Genomic DNA, 16,247 nt, shown 5'->3' with positions numbered 1-16,247 from the left:
TGATAACTGAAACTATGAGCTAAAATCATCCATTTCTCCCTTACTCTGCTTTTTTTCTGGCTTACAGTTTTTTTGTTTGCTTTTTTTTTTTTTTTTTGAACAAAAATTTAAAAGCAGCTGGTCAAATGCACAACCAGGAAACAGGGACAAGGAAAGCATGCAAGAGCTTAGCTAGCTCTCTTTTTTTTCTTGCTTTTATTTTTGAGATACGATCTCACTAGCCTTGGCTAGCCTGAAGAGCCTTCTGTTATAGCCCTGGAGATGTCCCTTTAGCTCACTATCCAAGCCCTCCAAAGAATGCACTTCTGAACAGCCTGGTCCAAGTCATCATCAGACCAAAATTTCATCTGTAACACCTATAAACACACCCTGAAGACTGCCCCTCCCCCTTTACAGACTTTATTGGGCTGAGTCATTGAAGGAGCTATTTAATGACAAGGGATAGTAACAGATGAGCAAGATTCTTAGTCACCCCAAAACCTTTCAGAGCTTCTGAACCGCACAGCCTGAGAGTCTGGACCCTTGCCCACAGCTAGGCTGAAGACACGTCAAAGCTCTCTGGTTTACAAGGGAACTAGTATTCTGGAGTGTCTAATCAGTCAGGGTTAAAGTTAGTTACACGGGCTTTAAATCCTTGTCTTCTGGGAGATCTTCTGCAGCCATCACTCCTGGCTCCTCAGTTCTTCCTGAACCTTGAAAAGGTACTGAAAACTTTAAATGTGCTGAGGGAGCAGTCATACTCAACTGTGGTGAATGACCACTCCCGAATGGTCTAGAAGCCCAATGCCCCATGTATTCCACCAAGGTCCACAAGTAGGATTTGTGCCAGTTCACAAATCCAGCCTTTTCTTTCAGTGAGCAGTGTTGAAATGAACATTTATTAAATTCTATTCCAAGATAAGTGTGGTAGTTTATGCCTGTAGTGCCAGCATTCAGGGCTAAAGTAGATTGACTGCAGCAAGATCCAGGGCAAAGTGCCTACGGAGGAACACCCTGTTTCAAAAAAAAAAAAAAAAAAAAAAACAGGACTGGCAAGGTGGCGCAGGGAAGGTGCTTGTCCCTGTGCCTGAAAGCCAAGCCAAATGACCTGAATTTGATCCCCGGAGCCCGCCTGGTGAAAGAACATAAAAGTTGTCCTCTGACCACACAAGGACTTTGGAACATTCATCCATACACACACAAATAAGAAAACAAATGTAAAATAATAATAGTAAGTTAAACAAATACATTTTTACTTGGGCCTCATCTCCTGCTCCGGATTCTCGAATGGCCATATGAATGGGTATATTCTCTCTGGGTCCCCTGGTCCAGGGAATTGCAGAGAAGGATGATTCAAGGAGCAGATCCGCACATTTCCTGACCAGGGCAAGCAACTTCAGCAGCTAGAACAAACGAGGGTACCAGGACTACAACTCCCAGCATGCCACGCGGCTCGACCTACCACTCCCAGCGGGCCGGGCGGCAGAAGCAGTGGCGCGCGCAGGGCTGGCGGGGCTGGGCGGTGTCGGGCGCGCTGGGGCTGAGTTGCGCTGAGCCGCACGGGCTCCGAAGCTCGCCCTCTGCGGGGACGGCGCGGGAGGCGGTGCTGCCGGCCGGCACAGCCGGTGCGGCTGCGGGAGGCGGGCGGGGGTGGAGCGCGCCGGAGGTACCGACCCTGCAAGAGCGAGGAGTGGGCCAGGAGCACCGAGGCTCGGCTGTGTGCGCCCCGGGGCGGCCGATGCCCCCAGCGCTCCGCACTCCGCTGCCGCAACCGGGCCGCATCCTGACGGGGCGCCGCGCCGCGCAGCCGCAGCCGGGTGAGCCAAGTCGGGGACGGCGGCTTACTGAGCGGGGGGGAACGTGCCAGGCCGAGCAGAGGGAGACGGCGGCGCCCGCTCGGGCTGAGGGGCGCGCCCTCCCTCTCCCAGCCAGTGTTCTGTCCCGGCTGTCTAGAGGCAGGTCGGTCTGCGGCACTCCTCCTGTCGTGTCTCCTCTCTCAACAGTCTTGGACCGGCTCCTAGCCTCTTTTTGAGCCCTGGCAAGTCAGGGCTAAGGATCTTGGCTATTCTGCATTAGTGTTTAATGTTATAGCTTAATGTTTTTTTGGTTTTTTGTTTTTGTTTTTTTTTTTTTCCCAGAAGGCAGTCTCATAAGGGATTCCCCGTGGCCCAGGCCGGGGTCCTCCGCCTAGCTTGGAGATATTCAGGCTATTTAATATCTTTTGACCTTCGGCTCTTCCCAAGAAAAGTAAAACCCCAAGAAATGCAGCCCATTAGCTGTCCTGACTAAATCCATAAAGAAGCAGGAATAGAGCCTGAGCAATAATCTCTGCCTTGTGCTTCAACACAGCCTTTCCCCTTCTCGTCAGCCCTAGTCCCCAAAGATTCATCTGAGTGATTTGCTGAGTGTGTGGGTATAGGTGAGTGTGGTGCTTCTAGTTCTTTTTCCTGTCCGACAGTCATCTCCTTCCACCCTACCCCTGGGCTGTCACCTCTCTGCCCCTCCTGCCTCTAACCCATTTGCTGCCTCGCCCTCTATGGACCAGAGGAGGCACAACGCTGCCTCTGTGGCCAGAGACTGCAGGGCCCCAGAAAGCTACCCTTTTGGGTGTTGTCATCTCCAAAACCTACTGGAGTCCCTACTCCTACTGGAGTTGTCAAGCCATAGACACTTATATCAGTACCCATCTTGCAGCCATCTTGGTTAGGGTATTTGAATATAGGTGAGTGAATTGCCTACTTGGACTGGAAAGAGTCTTAAGAACAAGTCTTACTAACCCAAAGCATAGAGCAGGGGTGCTGAGGGCCTGAACTAGGAAAGGGGATAGCCCAAGGTCACTTAGCAAGGTGACCTGAGATAGAACTAGAAGTTAGATCTATCTGTCTGTCTCTCTGTCTGTCTATCTATCTACCTTGCTTTATACCTCAGGTTCCTTCCAGTTTGGCATGGAACCAATGCCTTGAACCTTATTCTAAGCCACCTCTTTTGAGGTGACTAAGCAGTCCCATAGGTTGACCCTTTGGGATCATACTGAATAACTGCTGGTCACCAAGTGGAGGGTCCTAAAGAAATAGTTATTTGAGTCCCTAACCGCCTTGCACCTGCAGGTCACAATGCTGCTAGGGGCATCTCTGGTGGGGGCGCTGGTGTTCTCCAAGCTGGTGCTGAAGCTGCCCTGGACCCAGGTGGGATTCTCCCTGTTGCTCCTGTACTTGGGGTCTGGCGGCTGGCGCTTCATCCGGGTCTTCATCAAGACCATCAGGCGAGATGTCTTGTGAGTACCATATCTAGCCCTTCTTGGGGTCCCAACTGTTCTGGCCTAAGACATCAGGGTCACAAAGGAATATCTTCTTTTCCATGCCCTTCCCCTGGCAGTCATACCTAGTACTTTGATCTCCAAGGTCAAAGTCTCTCAAGGAATCTCCTAAACCAGAGATTCCTTAACCTGGGGCAGGTTTTGGAAGCTGGGGCACACACATCAGAGCAGGTTTGTTGAAGAGATGTCTATGAGGGGTTCTGAGCACACTAGATTATGACAAGGTGCAGAAAACCTCAATGGAAAAGGACTTTTCCTCAGGTTGGCATAGCCTGAGAGAGCCCAGGGTACACTGGGTGCTAGCACAAGCCCTAAGTTAGATGTCTGGGAGAAACTGCCTGCACCATTGCTGCAGAGACCCTGGCAGTCTTGCTCACTCCTGGGTTCCAGTACCCAGAACAGGGAACCTCTCTCCTAAAACAGGCACCTTGGTGTTTGTCAGTCTGGGCTGACTATAAAGGGAGCTATCAAGTGGCCCCACAGGAGCCATGGGGCGAAGAGAGAGGACCTCAGACAAGAAACTTAGGCCAGGAATCCAGGAAGTCTCCTAGAAGGAAGCAGCTGTGCTTGAAAGGTGCTGTGCAGGTGGCAGGGGGAGGCACAGCCACAGGACCTAGCACCGACAAAGACACTGAAGCTGGCAGTTGGTGAGGTGGGGCTCGAAAGTGTTTCCACAAGCACTGGCCATCTTCCCTGTCCCCAGCATGGAGAAGGCCTAAGGGACAAAGTGTTAAATATGACAGAGAAAAACTCATCCCTGATTTCCTATGGCAGTGAGGACCAAGGAGACTTTGAGTCAGGAATGTAGACTATGGCTTGGGCCCGAGAGGGCTTCTGGCAGAACAGCAGACTTAGAAGAGAACAAGGGCTAGGTATGGTGGCTCATGCCTTTAATCCCAGCACTTGGGAGGCAGAGGCAGCTGTGTCTTTGTAAGTTTGAGGCCAGCCTGCTCTCATAGCGAGTTTCAGGACAGCCAGAGCTACATAATAGAGAGATACTGTCTCAAAAAACAAGGAAATAAAAGAAGAATGGAACTCTGGAGTTCAGCCCTAGAGAGACCTGGCTTTGGCTTGTTATAGCTCAGTCACATTCAACCTCTGAAGCCCTGGGCAAGCTGAAGCACTATGAAAGCCTTGGTTTCTTTTTCTTCCTCTTGCATCAAGGAAAGTAATCACAGGATCTCTTACTGCTGCTCTTTGGCCACAGTGAGGGGTTATAGACAGTGCCAAGCACACAGGAGGGGCTGACAATTGAGAATATTAGAAAGCTGGTTCCTAAGCCAGTGGTGGTTGTGCAGGCCTTTAATCCCTGTACTTGGGAGGCAGAAGCAGGTGATCTCTGTGAGTTCAAGGCCAGACTCATCTCCAGAGCGTGTCCAGGACAACACAAAAAAAAACCCTGTCTCGAAAAACAAAAAACAAAAAAGAAAAGAAAAGGCTGGTTCCTGAAACTCAGGCTGTTTGGACAGGTGTCAGGAGCACAGCCTGCCTAGCTTAGCCCTCATGGCCTCTTTGTTCCTGCACAGCGGCGGCATGGTGCTCCTGAAGGTGAAGACAAAGGTCCGACGGTACCTTCGGGAGCGGAAGACAGTGCCTTTGTTGTTTGCCTCAATGGTACAGCGTCACCCTGACAAGACAGCCCTGATTTTCGAGGGCACGGACACTCACTGGACCTTCCGCCAGCTGGATGACTACTCCAGTAGTGTGGCCAACCTTCTGCAGGCCCGGGGCCTGGCCTCAGGCGATGTAGTTGCCCTGTTCATGGAGAACCGGAATGAGTTCGTGGGGCTGTGGCTGGGCATGGCTAAGCTGGGTGTGGAGGCGGCTCTCATCAACACTAACCTTAGACGTGATGCCCTGCGCCACTGTCTTGACACCTCAAAGGCGAGAGCCCTCATCTTTGGCAGCGAGATGGCCTCAGGTGAGCTCTAAGTGGGAGACCTTTGGGACCTTGCACAGATGACAACTCCATTCCAGCCCTGTGGGAGGCTGTGGGAGTCTCTGAGCTGCAGAACATCTGGACCCTGCCAGAGATGCTGGTGAGCCTTTATGAATAACAGATCCCTTAAGCCTCAGTTTCCCTACCTGCAGTACCACAAATGTCAAGACGGTTCCTTCTCTGAAGCACTGGCAAAGTGGCCATTGCTGGCTGGTCCTCTGGTAAATTAGGCCTCATTTGCTTCACTTGTACAAGGGGAGCAAGAATCCAATCCCTCCCCTCCTCTTGGCTGAGTTTTATTTTTTGCTGAGTCAGGGACTGAAAGTGCTGATCATGGTGCTTTGCGAAGTTCTGATCTTCACTGAGGCTGAGGAGAGAGTGATCATTGTCTTTGTCTTTGGATGATGAGACAGGTTCGGAAGGAAGTGCTCCAAAGTTCACCCAGAGTCATACAAACAGAAACACAAACACAGCCTCCCTGTTACTTCTCCACGTACTGCTGTGGTCATGGGGTAATAGGAAAGGTATCAAGTTGTTCCAAGTGGAGGAGGAAGAATAGAGCATGGAAAGAAGAGTGGATGAGTCAGAGGGAAGCCAAAAAGACTGAGGACCTCACTCTTTGCTAGCATTTGCCAGGCCCTGGACTCCATTCCTAACACTGGAGAAAGAATTTACAACTAAAGAAAGTAGAACCAACAGGCTAGGATTCTCTCATGTCCAGGGTGAATAGAGTCTGTGCGGCTCCAAGGGGCCTGAGAAAAGGTTTCCTGGGAATGGGGGCCTCTGCCCTTCTTTTGTCCTCTAATTGCTCCCCAACAGAAAGGCTGGTGTGAAGTGCATCTCTTCCATCCTTACCATCGCTTTCCCCATCTGTAAAATGGGCTGATGGTAGCTGGCATGATGGTGTATACCACTAACCCCAGCACTAGGAGGATGAAGCAGAAGAGTTGGATTACATAGCAGTGTCAGGCCAGAAACATAGCTGCATTGTCTTTTTTTTAAATCAGGGTTGGAGGGCAGGGAGGTGGGGAGTTGATCTGAAAACAGGAGCCTGTGGGTAAGGCATCCTGTAGTTAAGAAGACTTGATGAGAAATGCATCTCCTGGCAATAGTGAATGCGTTTCACCCATTTCCCTACACCATCCAGTCTTCCCTGATAGTCAGTCATGCATGACAGAGGTCCTGGGAACAGGCTTCCTAGCCTGCTTGCTGACGTGCAGTTTCTTTTCTTCAGCTGTCTCTGAGATTCATGCCAGCCTGGACCCCTCACTCAGCCTCTTCTGCTCTGGTCCCTGGGAGCCCAGCACAGTGCCGGCCAACACAGAGCATCTGGACCCTCTGCTAGAAGATGCTCCGAAGCACCTGCCCAGTCGTCCTGACAAGGGCTTTACAGGTTGGCCTCTCACCACTCTGGAAGGTTCTGAAATGTTCTGAAAGGCCGCCCTGCCCCCAGGGTCAGAAGGCCTGAGTTCTTCTACAAACTTGCCATGGGCCTGGATTAGGCACCTCCCAATTTCCATCTGGAAAAGGTGAAATTGTTGGATTTGTGGAGCAGCCCGTGGTAACGCCCAATGTGTAGGACTCTGTGCATCCTTTGAGTGCCTGGCTTTGAGTGTCAGCCAGGAGTTGAGGTGGAGAGGAAGAGGGTGAGTGCCAGACACTCAGCATATCCTTCAGCATGTTGAGTGTAGGCTCTTCCAGGTCCCAGCCTCTGCCCCCTCCTCCAGGAAGCCCCCCTGGAATCTTCCTCTGTACTGGTACCTGCAGGCCTTCAGCTGCTGCTCTTTTTCCCCTTCGTTGAAGTCCCACAGCCTACTTTATTGCATGGTAGCTCAGAGGTTGGGCTGCTGAACTCCATCTGAGCTCTGCTCTGGCTCTTACTCTTTCCTGTGTGATCAAGGCCACTGACCTGCCCTCCGAGCTTCATTTCTGCTGCAGTAAAGGGAGTAGCAGCAATCTAGTTCATGGCTTTGTTTTAAAGGTCAACCCTAGGCTAGGGTGTTGGCAGGAAGGCCATTGCCTGTGTTGAGCCTCTCCTCTCCCTTATTTCTTAGATGCTTCCAGAAGCTGTTTGAGGACAGGGACAATGGCTGGTTCACCCTTGTGCCCCCAGATGGCTCAGGGCTGGCGCACAGCAGATGCTACACCGCTGAGATGATTGCTCTCAGTATCATCCAGTGGAGTTCTTGACCTCCAGAGGAATACGCATGCACGCACGCACGCACCCCTACCTCTGTGCTAGGGCTGAGCCTCGTGACAGTGCCCCTTTGAGTGTGGTAAATAGGCATCAGTGGTGCAGAGTGGCCATGATACCTGTTCCCTTTTATTATTTTTTCCTGGTTTTTGAGACAAGGAAAACATCACCCTGCCTGTCCTGAAACTCACTATGTAGACCAGACTGGCCTTGAACTCACAGAGATTCGTGCCTCTGTTGGGATTCTCCCACGTGCGGGGATTAAAGGCCACCATGCCCAGCCTCTGTTTTTTTATTTTTTGAGAGTGTCTTTGTAGTTCTCACTGTCCTTTAGCTCACCATGTCTCAAACTCAGAGATCTTCCTGCCCCTGCCTCCCAAGCACTAGAATAGAGCTGTGCATCACCACACACCCCCTTGCAGCTAAGCCTTGAAGGAGGCATCCCCTCCTCCCAGAAGCCCTCCTGGCATTGCTTTTGCCCCTGTAAGCTGAGCCAGCCGGTGCTACCAGGTCTCCTCATTCCCATGCTCCCATGCTAGGCTTGGTATTGAAGTGTCTTATCTTCCTCATCTGAATGTCTCACTCAGCCGGGACCTCAAAGAGGACCAGCTGTGTATCCATCTCACCATCTGTTCCTTCACTCAGCCTTGCTCAGGCAAGGCCTGGGAGGATAGGGGCTGTTGAGGTCATCACTAGGTCTACCTGAAAAGGGGTAAAATAAGCTGATGGGCATACCCCTTCCATCACCCACACGGTCCTGCGCTGGCCTCTCCGTGACCCGCATTGTATATGTTTCCTTCAGATAAGCTCTTCTATGTCTACACATCGGGCACCACAGGGCTACCCAAAGCTGCCATTGTGGTGCACAGCAGGTAAGGGGCAAGTGCCCAAGGGAGGAGATGGCCTTTGTGGGATTGGAAGGAGGAAGAAGCTTCCTCCTTCCATTCAGGGTCTCCCTGACCTCTTTGCCCTGAACCCTCCAAGGTATTACCGTATGGCTTCCCTGGTGTACTATGGATTCCGCATGAGGCCTGACGACATCGTCTATGACTGTCTCCCTCTGTACCACTCAGCAGGTAACCCTGGGCCTGCCCCTTAGCTGCCAGCACCCTGAGTCGTTAGGAGCCCCCATTTTTCTTGCCCCTTACTGTGGAAACATGGGAGCTCAAGTCAGGGTTCAGATTCAGTCAGGACCATTTACTCTGCTTGTTGTCCACTGATGGTGACATGAGAGTCTGGTGTAAGTCAATGTCCCAGGTGGCTTTGCCTGCTGTGTGTTGAGGTTGGTTTCTGTAGGTGTGTATAGTATTGCTGTGTGGTTATAGGGACATAAAGGAAGACAGCTTGAGCATCATTCTGACCTCTAAAATACTTCAAGGTCTGTGTATTTGAAGGGGGCTTGGGGATTTGGGGAACCCACCTGACTATCAGGAAGAGATGACTTTAGTGAGTGTAGAGGAGGGGCAGGAAGCACAAGCATCACACACAGGAAAACCAGCGGTTGGGCTGAGCAGATCCCCTAGAGGAAACAGAGGGCAGGGAAGAGTGCAGTCATGTTTGGTTGAATGGAGCTGTGCAGACTTGGGGCAGCCTGAGACGTGTGGGCTTGATCCCATATGTCTGTGCAGACATGGAGGGGAGGAAGAGGTATGGCCAGGCAGTGTAGCAGAACAGAGCAAAAAGAGACAGGTTGGGCGGGGTCCTGTGAAGAGGCAGAACTGGGAGTTGGTTGTGGTAGTGAACCCCTATAATTCAGGACTTGGGAAGTGGAAGCAGGATAATCAGGAGTTCGGGACCAGCCTGGACTACATGAGACCCTGTCTCAAAAGAGGCAAACCTGAATGAGAGGAGGCTCTGGGCTTGGGTCTCCACCTCCTTAACTTCCAGACCCCTCTGACTTTAGGAAACATCGTGGGGGTCGGCCAGTGCCTACTCCACGGCATGACCGTGGTGATCCGGAAGAAGTTCTCAGCCTCCCGGTTCTGGGACGATTGTATCAAGTACAACTGCACAGTGAGTGAGAAGGGACAGGCGTGAGCAGCCCCATCCCCTTGTCTCCCTCCTGCCACCCACACACTGGAGCATCTCAATAGCTGAGGCTGCTCAGCATTGGTCAGAGAAGCAGGGAGGACTGTTCAGTCCCTGGCGGGAGGCCTGGAAGGAGAGGGAGGTGATGAGGTGGGCCCCCCTAGAGTATGGACTCACACCACACCCACCCCAGATTGTACAGTACATTGGTGAGCTTTGCCGCTACCTCCTGAATCAGCCACCCCGTGAGGCTGAGTCTCGGCACAAGGTGCGCATGGCGCTGGGCAACGGCCTTCGGCAGTCCATCTGGACCGACTTCTCCAGCCGTTTCCACATCCCCCAGGTGGCCGAGTTCTACGGGGCCACTGAGTGCAACTGTAGCCTGGGCAACTTTGACAGCCAGGTAAGGTCCGGATCGGGGCTAATAAGGCTGGTGTGGGGATGGAGCACAGTAGGCCCTAGGCTTGCAGAGGGGTAAGCGGTATTCCAGTGTGCGAGTGGATGCCAGGGTCCCTCTAGCCCCACTGTCTATGGGAGAGTCCACAGAGCCCTGGCCCAAGTCTCGGCCTTTGCAGGTGGGGGCCTGTGGCTTCAACAGCCGCATCCTGTCCTTTGTGTACCCCATCCGCTTGGTCCGAGTCAATGAAGATACCATGGAACTGATCCGGGGACCCGATGGCGTCTGCATTCCCTGTCAACCAGGTCTGCCCAGGAGGGAATTGGGCATTTGATGGGGAGGTCTTGGTGTTGGAGGGTAGTCAGCCAGTGTGGATAAACACTAAACCTCTTCTGAGCAGAGGGCTCTGTTTTACTCATTTCTCATTTCCACATTGCTCATTTCCACTGCCATTACTTTCATTCCCTCACCATGCCATTTGCACACATTCCTGAGAATCCCCTGTCTTGGCCACCTGGGACTGATTTTGGCTTGGGCCTTTAGCCTATACTGTACTAAAGTCAGCCTTATACATGAGGCCCTCATCTTCATACAGGGCTGCTGGCAATTCCTAACTTGGGTTAACCTGAGGCTTATATGTGGTAAAGAGTGTGAAACTCTCTGAACAGTGCCAGGATGGGCACAGGGCTCAGTGGTGCCAGCTTGTCCAGCTGTCTGTAGAGCCTCTGTGTGTTGAGTATTTGTTCTTTCCTGGATCGATTCACTGGACACTCACCACTCATGGCCCAGCACTTCAGAACTGCCCAGATAGGCTCCTGCTCTCAGCCACTCCCGCCTGGGAGACAAATGGGGCATTTCTTTTTTTTGAAGTGCTGAAGGTTGAATTCAGGTCTTTATACATGCTAAGCACATGTGCTTCTAGAAGTTGACTGATAATAGACCATTTCTGTGAAAGGCTGCATGCATTAAGTCAGCTCAAGATGCAGGGAACTGGGGCTGGAGAGGTGGCTCAGAGGTTAAGAGCACTGGTTGCTCTTCCAGAGGTCCTGAGTTCAATTCCCCAGTAACGACATGGTGGCTAACAACCATTTCTACTGAGATCTGTTGTCCTCCTCTCTTTGCAGGCAGAATATTATCTACTTAATAAATAAATCTTAAAAAAGAAAAAAAAAAAAAAAGATGCAGGATACCTTTGTGGGACAAGACAGGTAGAAGAGGCCACATCTGACTGCCTTTCTCATCCTTAGGCCAGCCAGGCCAGCTGGTGGGTCGCATCATCCAGCAGGATCCCCTGCGCCGTTTTGATGGTTACCTCAACCAGGGTGCCAACAACAAGAAGATTGCTAATGATGTCTTCAAGAAGGGGGACCAAGCCTACCTCACTGGTGAGCCCCCTGATCTTTGCCGTTCCTTTCAGAGGGGAAAGGGAGAGATGAGAGCTTCCACTGCCTCGAGAACACATTCCCAGCTCTATGATGGAACACACCACTGGCTTCAGTGATGGCTATCTAGCTCTATCTGGGTCAGGAGCCAGTCTGGCCCAGTTGTGACTCCTTGTACCTCTTCCTAGGTGATGTGCTGGTGATGGATGAGCTGGGCTACCTGTACTTCCGAGACCGCACAGGGGACACATTCCGCTGGAAAGGGGAGAATGTGTCTACCACAGAAGTGGAGGGCACACTCAGCCGCCTCCTTGATATGGCAGATGTGGCAGTGTATGGTGTGGAGGTACCAGGTATGTATGGGGAGGGTGGTGGTTGTGTTGGGACACCGCCTGTCACTGACGTTGTACCCTCCTGCTCTCAGGAACTGAGGGCCGAGCAGGAATGGCTGCTGTGGCAAGCCACAGCAGCAACTGTGACCTGGAGAGCTTTGCACAGACCTTGAAAAAGGAGCTGCCTCTGTATGCCCGCCCCATCTTCCTGCGCTTCCTGCCTGAGCTGCACAAAACAGGTCTGTTTCTGCTTCCAGCACCTGACTTCCAGGGCTGGGGCTTTCTATAGTGTAAGCTCCCTGGTTGATCTTTGACCTTGACACACAGCCTTGTCCCAGGGCGAAGATGCTACCCTCTGGTATGGAAGTGTGCAAACCCAGCCTTCAGAGAAGGTTCGGCATCCTTTAGAATGAGCCCTGTTCCATGGCTGCTGTACTGTGGTTCGGAGACTCTGGTCTGACCAGGCTTTAGACCCAAAGGAGAAAAATTACAAAGGAATTCCAAAGATAAGGAATGTGCCGGGTGTGGTAACACACCCCTGTAATCCTTATGCTTTAGAATGGAGGAAGGATGGGCTGCAGAGGTGGCTCAGTGGTTAAGAGCACTGGCTGCTACTCTAGAGGTCCTGAGTTCAATTCCCAGCAACCACATGGTAGCTCATAGCCATCTATAATGAGATCTTGTGCCTTCTGGTCTGAAGGTGTACATGCAGGCAGAACACTGTATACATAATAAATAAATCTAAAAAAAATAATGGAGGAAGGCTCTATAGTACACAAGACCCTGTCTCCACAAGAGAAAATAGACTTCACATCAAGGCACAACAGACTGGGGACAGAGTTCAGTGATAGAACTTGTATCACTGAATACATGATTCCTTAGGTTTGATTTCCAGTACCACAGCAAAGTGGTAATAAATAAACAAATAATAAAGCATATAGGCAGATGGTAATACCAAGAAACTGAAAGAAAGAGAGAGAGACCCCTAAATCTGGATGCATTAAGAGTAGTGAGCCTTGGGTAAGGGAGGAGAGGCCACAAGGGAGCCTGTAGGATCTTACAGACCAGCATGGGAGTTGGATAGCCTGGAAACAGTCAGGAGCTATCAAAATGTTTGAGCGGGTGATAACTGGTAAGATTCCTGTTCCACAGAGATCTCTGGCTTCAGGTGGAGAGGGGCAGAGGACTGTGGGTATCCCAGGAGCAGTTGGTATTGTCCCAGAGCAAGGTGTGGGTCTGTGGTCACATGGTAGGCCACTGACACCCTTCTATCTATTGGCCTATTGGTGGCTCTCAGGAGTTCCCTGAGTCGGGAAGTATAGAGACCCCTGTCTAGACCCACTCGTGTTCTCCTCGATGGCAAGCCTTTTCTGGAAGATGTCGTCCCAGGTCGAGGGCCAGCCTAGCCCCATGCAGCATATGATACAGCAGACAAGGCCCAGGCTTCAGTGTGACGCAGGGAGGGACAGTGGTGCCAGTCTCACAACTGAACCTGAGCTTCGTGAGGGCTGGACATGTGACTTCTGCCCAGGATAAGCAGGGAAGCTGCCCAGTGGCCTAGCTGCAGAATGAGCTACATGTAGAGGTCTCTAAAGGTCACAGTTCTGTGGGTTAGTGACTTGGGGTTGGAATTCAACTGTAAGATGGGTAGTTGCTGCTCTCTTCTGCAGCCCTGTCCAGCTGAATTTTGTGTGCTGGCAGGAATGTTTGGCATCTCCACTGTGGTGGCAGCTAGCACTGTGGAGGGATTGAAGATTTGAGATAGTTAGTGTGACTGAAAAATTTACATATCAGCAGTGCGAGTCCAGGGGCCTCACCTGGTACATGGTTTCTCTGGTTCTTCCCAAGGCTGGTCTGGGCTCAAGGCACCTTCCCCCTCCCCCCGACTCCATCCCCCCAAAAAGCGCATGGGATGGAACTGGCAATGTCCTTGGAGGCCTAGATTCACTTAGAAATTCCACAGCATTGTTTCAAAGCAAGCTAGAAGGCAAGTCTGGATTGGGGGCGTTTGAGGGAGTGCAGTTTCTGTGGGAGCAATAGCTGACATGTCAGAGGCTAGCAGGTACAGGGAGACGGGTTCGTACCCAGGTTCAAATCCTAGCTCTCCCACTAACTAGCTCTGGGCTATGGTCCAAAAATGAGTGACAGACTGAGTGTGGTGACACACAACTTTCCCCCGGCCTCCAGACAGGGTTTCTCTGTGTAGCCTTATCCTGGGCTTGATTTGTAGACTAGGCTGGCCTTGAACTCACAGAGTTCCACCTGCCTCTGCCTCCTGAGTGCTGGGATTACAGGTGTGCAGCACATTGCCCAATTTGGTAATGCATACCTTTAATCCCAGCACTTTAGAGCCGGAGACAGGTGGGTCTCTGAGTTTGGAGGACAGCTAGGACTATCTAGTGAGACCCTGTTTGAAAAAAGGAAAAAGGAAGAAAAACACCACATGCATCTTAGAATATGGTTGAACACCTACCTCAAAATGTTGAGGCCTCTGCATCCAGTCAGTGCTCAAATAAAGGGGACCCAGATTTGGCCTCCACTCTGTTGTCATTCAGCGATGATGTCGAACAGTGCCCCTGTGTCCACCCTCCCCTCCCACCACTGTGCCAAGACTGTTTTGAGAAGCAATTCCCTATGTAACGGACGGAACATTCCTTGTAGACTGTAAAGAGCTGTGCCCCTTCCTCCCACACCTTTTTTTTTCCTCCCCTAGCTCTCCCTTTCCCAGCACATGCCATCAGATTTCTAGGAGCTCAGACCCTTTCTGAATTCTCTTCCCCACTCTCTAGGGACCTTCAAGTTCCAGAAGACAGAGTTGCGGAAGGAGGGCTTTAACCCAACTGTTGTAAAAGACCCACTGTTCTATCTGGATGCCCGGAAGGGCTGCTATGTTGCACTGGACCAGGAGGCCTATTCCCGCATCCAGGCAGGCGAGGAGAAGCTGTGAAAACCCTACATCCCTCTGAGGGCCAGAGGACACCGGATTCAGATCCCAAGCTTCTGCCCCAGAGGGGTCCTGGGCAGTGCCAGACCAAAGCTAGCAGGGTCCGCACCTCCGCCCCTAGGTGCTGATCCCCTCCCTCCCAAACTGCCAAGAGACTCACTGCCGCCTCCCCAACCCTCTCGAGGCTTTCTGTGAAAGTCTCATGTCCAAGTTCTGTGTTCGGGTCTGGGCGAGGCCTCTGGGCCCCAGGCTTACTGACAGGCCCTTTAGGAGGATGTCTTCAGTCCAGCAGGACAGGGAGTGGCAGAGGGGTCACCAAGCTCTCTCCAAAAGGAAGGGAGCATGCAACTGAGACCAAGGCAAAAGCCTCCAGACTCAGGAAGCCAAGTGGCCAGACTGTAGTAGCCAGCCATTCTGTGTCCACAGAGGATCTTGGTCCGGAGCTGCCAAAGAGTCACCTAACCCTGCCTGCACCTCTGGGAAAAGGAGGACAGCATGTGGCCACTGGGCCCCTGTACCAAGGAGTCGGGATTACACTCCTTGTTCCTCCAGATTCTCTGTGTTCTTGTCTTGGGGGAGAGCGGGTGGGAGGGTGTTTTGTCTGTCTCTCAGATGCAGCCTTCCTGCCTGTCTGTGAGTCTGTGTTGCCTTCTCCATCTTTCCTAGCCTGACTGTGGGCAGAGTAGGCATGAGGAGAAGGCTCAGGGGCCAATAAACTCTGCCTTGACTCCTCTTAGCCTTAACTCCTTGCCTACCTTCTTCCCCTCTAGGCCCTTCACTTAGCCCCTGGGATAAGGCCAGTAGCTGCTGCCTCCCTTCCCCTTTCCAAAGATCTGCTGCCTTCCTGTTACTCCTAAGGAGCAGTTCCTCTCAGATCTGACAAGATGTTAAATTTTCAAACTTGACCTTTACAAGTAGCAAGTGGCTCAGTTTCCTGAATAATGGGGATACTTGGGGGTGGGAGTTCTGAAGCTAAGTGACGCTGTTATGCAGTAGTGGATACTTAAGAGTCTTTGAGAGAAAGCGCTCACCAGGACAGGACTGTCCCTAGGCTCTTACACTGTTGTTCCCATTGGCTGGGTGTTGCTGCCTCCCCAGAGTTGATGTCCAAGCTCTGTCTTTTTGTCCAGGAGGCCTCTGCCCAGCTGAGACTGATAGGCCCCTTTAGGATGATGCCTGACTTTACCAGCAACGCTGTTCCAGAGTCCCCCAACATGGGAGTCCCTGGAAAGTACAGAGGGTTCTTGCCACCCAGGGTGGACTGCACTAGGGCCCTGTCTCCACTGTTGAACCTTCACTCTATCTGTGAGATGGCTGATTGACTTTTGAGATGGTTTTATGTGGTCCTGATTGGCTTTTAACTAGGTATGTAGTTGAGGATGACCTTGAACTCAAGATCCATCTGCCTCCTCCCAAGGGCTACAATGAAAGGCATATGCCTGGCTGGAGTGTTTTTGTTTTTTTCTTTCTGTTTTTATTGCATGTGTGGTTATGTGCCCATGACTCTGGTTTCTGCAAGCATGAGAACGGAGGCCTCAGAGCTCCTTGCAGCTGGGATTACAGGCAGTGGGTACTAAGAGCCAAACTGACTATTCAAGAAAAGGCCCAGAGGGAGGGGATTGAGTCACTCAGTGTCTGAGCATCACACACAGGTAGTGGGGGCAGGAATGCAAACCCAGCTCTTCTCCATGCACCACCCTCCCAGGTACAGAAGGCAGCAGGAAGCAGGAAATTGC

The 16,247-nt window shown here is 51.8% G+C and overlaps 1 protein-coding gene across 1 annotated transcript; it reads left to right on the top strand.

Annotated features, from left to right (window-relative positions):
- Positions 1–1,483: 1,483 nt before the first annotated feature.
- On the top strand, positions 1,484–15,254 carry Slc27a4 (solute carrier family 27 member 4). The gene is made up of 13 exons (XM_055600260.1): positions 1,484–1,796; positions 3,087–3,253; positions 4,822–5,216; positions 6,469–6,627; positions 8,231–8,300; positions 8,413–8,504; positions 9,332–9,441; positions 9,650–9,859; positions 10,032–10,158; positions 11,101–11,238; positions 11,424–11,588; positions 11,660–11,806; positions 14,357–15,254. Exons 2-13 carry the CDS (start codon positions 3,093–3,095, stop codon positions 14,512–14,514), a joined length of 1,932 nt encoding a protein of 643 aa, XP_055456235.1. The 5' UTR covers positions 1,484–1,796; positions 3,087–3,092; the 3' UTR covers positions 14,515–15,254.
- Positions 15,255–16,247: the final 993 nt, after the last annotated feature.

This window comes from Psammomys obesus, unplaced genomic scaffold, assembly GCF_907164565.1.
Source record: "Psammomys obesus unplaced genomic scaffold, mPsaObe1.curated_primary_1811, whole genome shotgun sequence".
Lineage (NCBI taxonomy): Eukaryota > Metazoa > Chordata > Mammalia > Rodentia > Muridae > Psammomys > Psammomys obesus.
Note: the sequence above shows the minus strand (reverse complement) of the source record. Positions and strands in the feature narration are given on the sequence as shown.

Bases quoted from the DNA above. Each gene is read 5' to 3' on its own strand.
- Slc27a4 (XM_055600260.1), top strand. From the start codon at position 3,093: ATGCTGCTAGGGGCATCTCTGGTGGGGGCGCTGGTGTTCTCCAAGCTG. The intron at 5,217-6,468 runs GTGAGCTCTAAG...TCTTTTCTTCAG, and splicing joins TGGCAGCGAGATGGCCTCAG to CTGTCTCTGAGATTCATGCC. The intron at 11,807-14,356 runs GTCTGTTTCTGC...CCCACTCTCTAG, and splicing joins GCCTGAGCTGCACAAAACAG to GGACCTTCAAGTTCCAGAAG.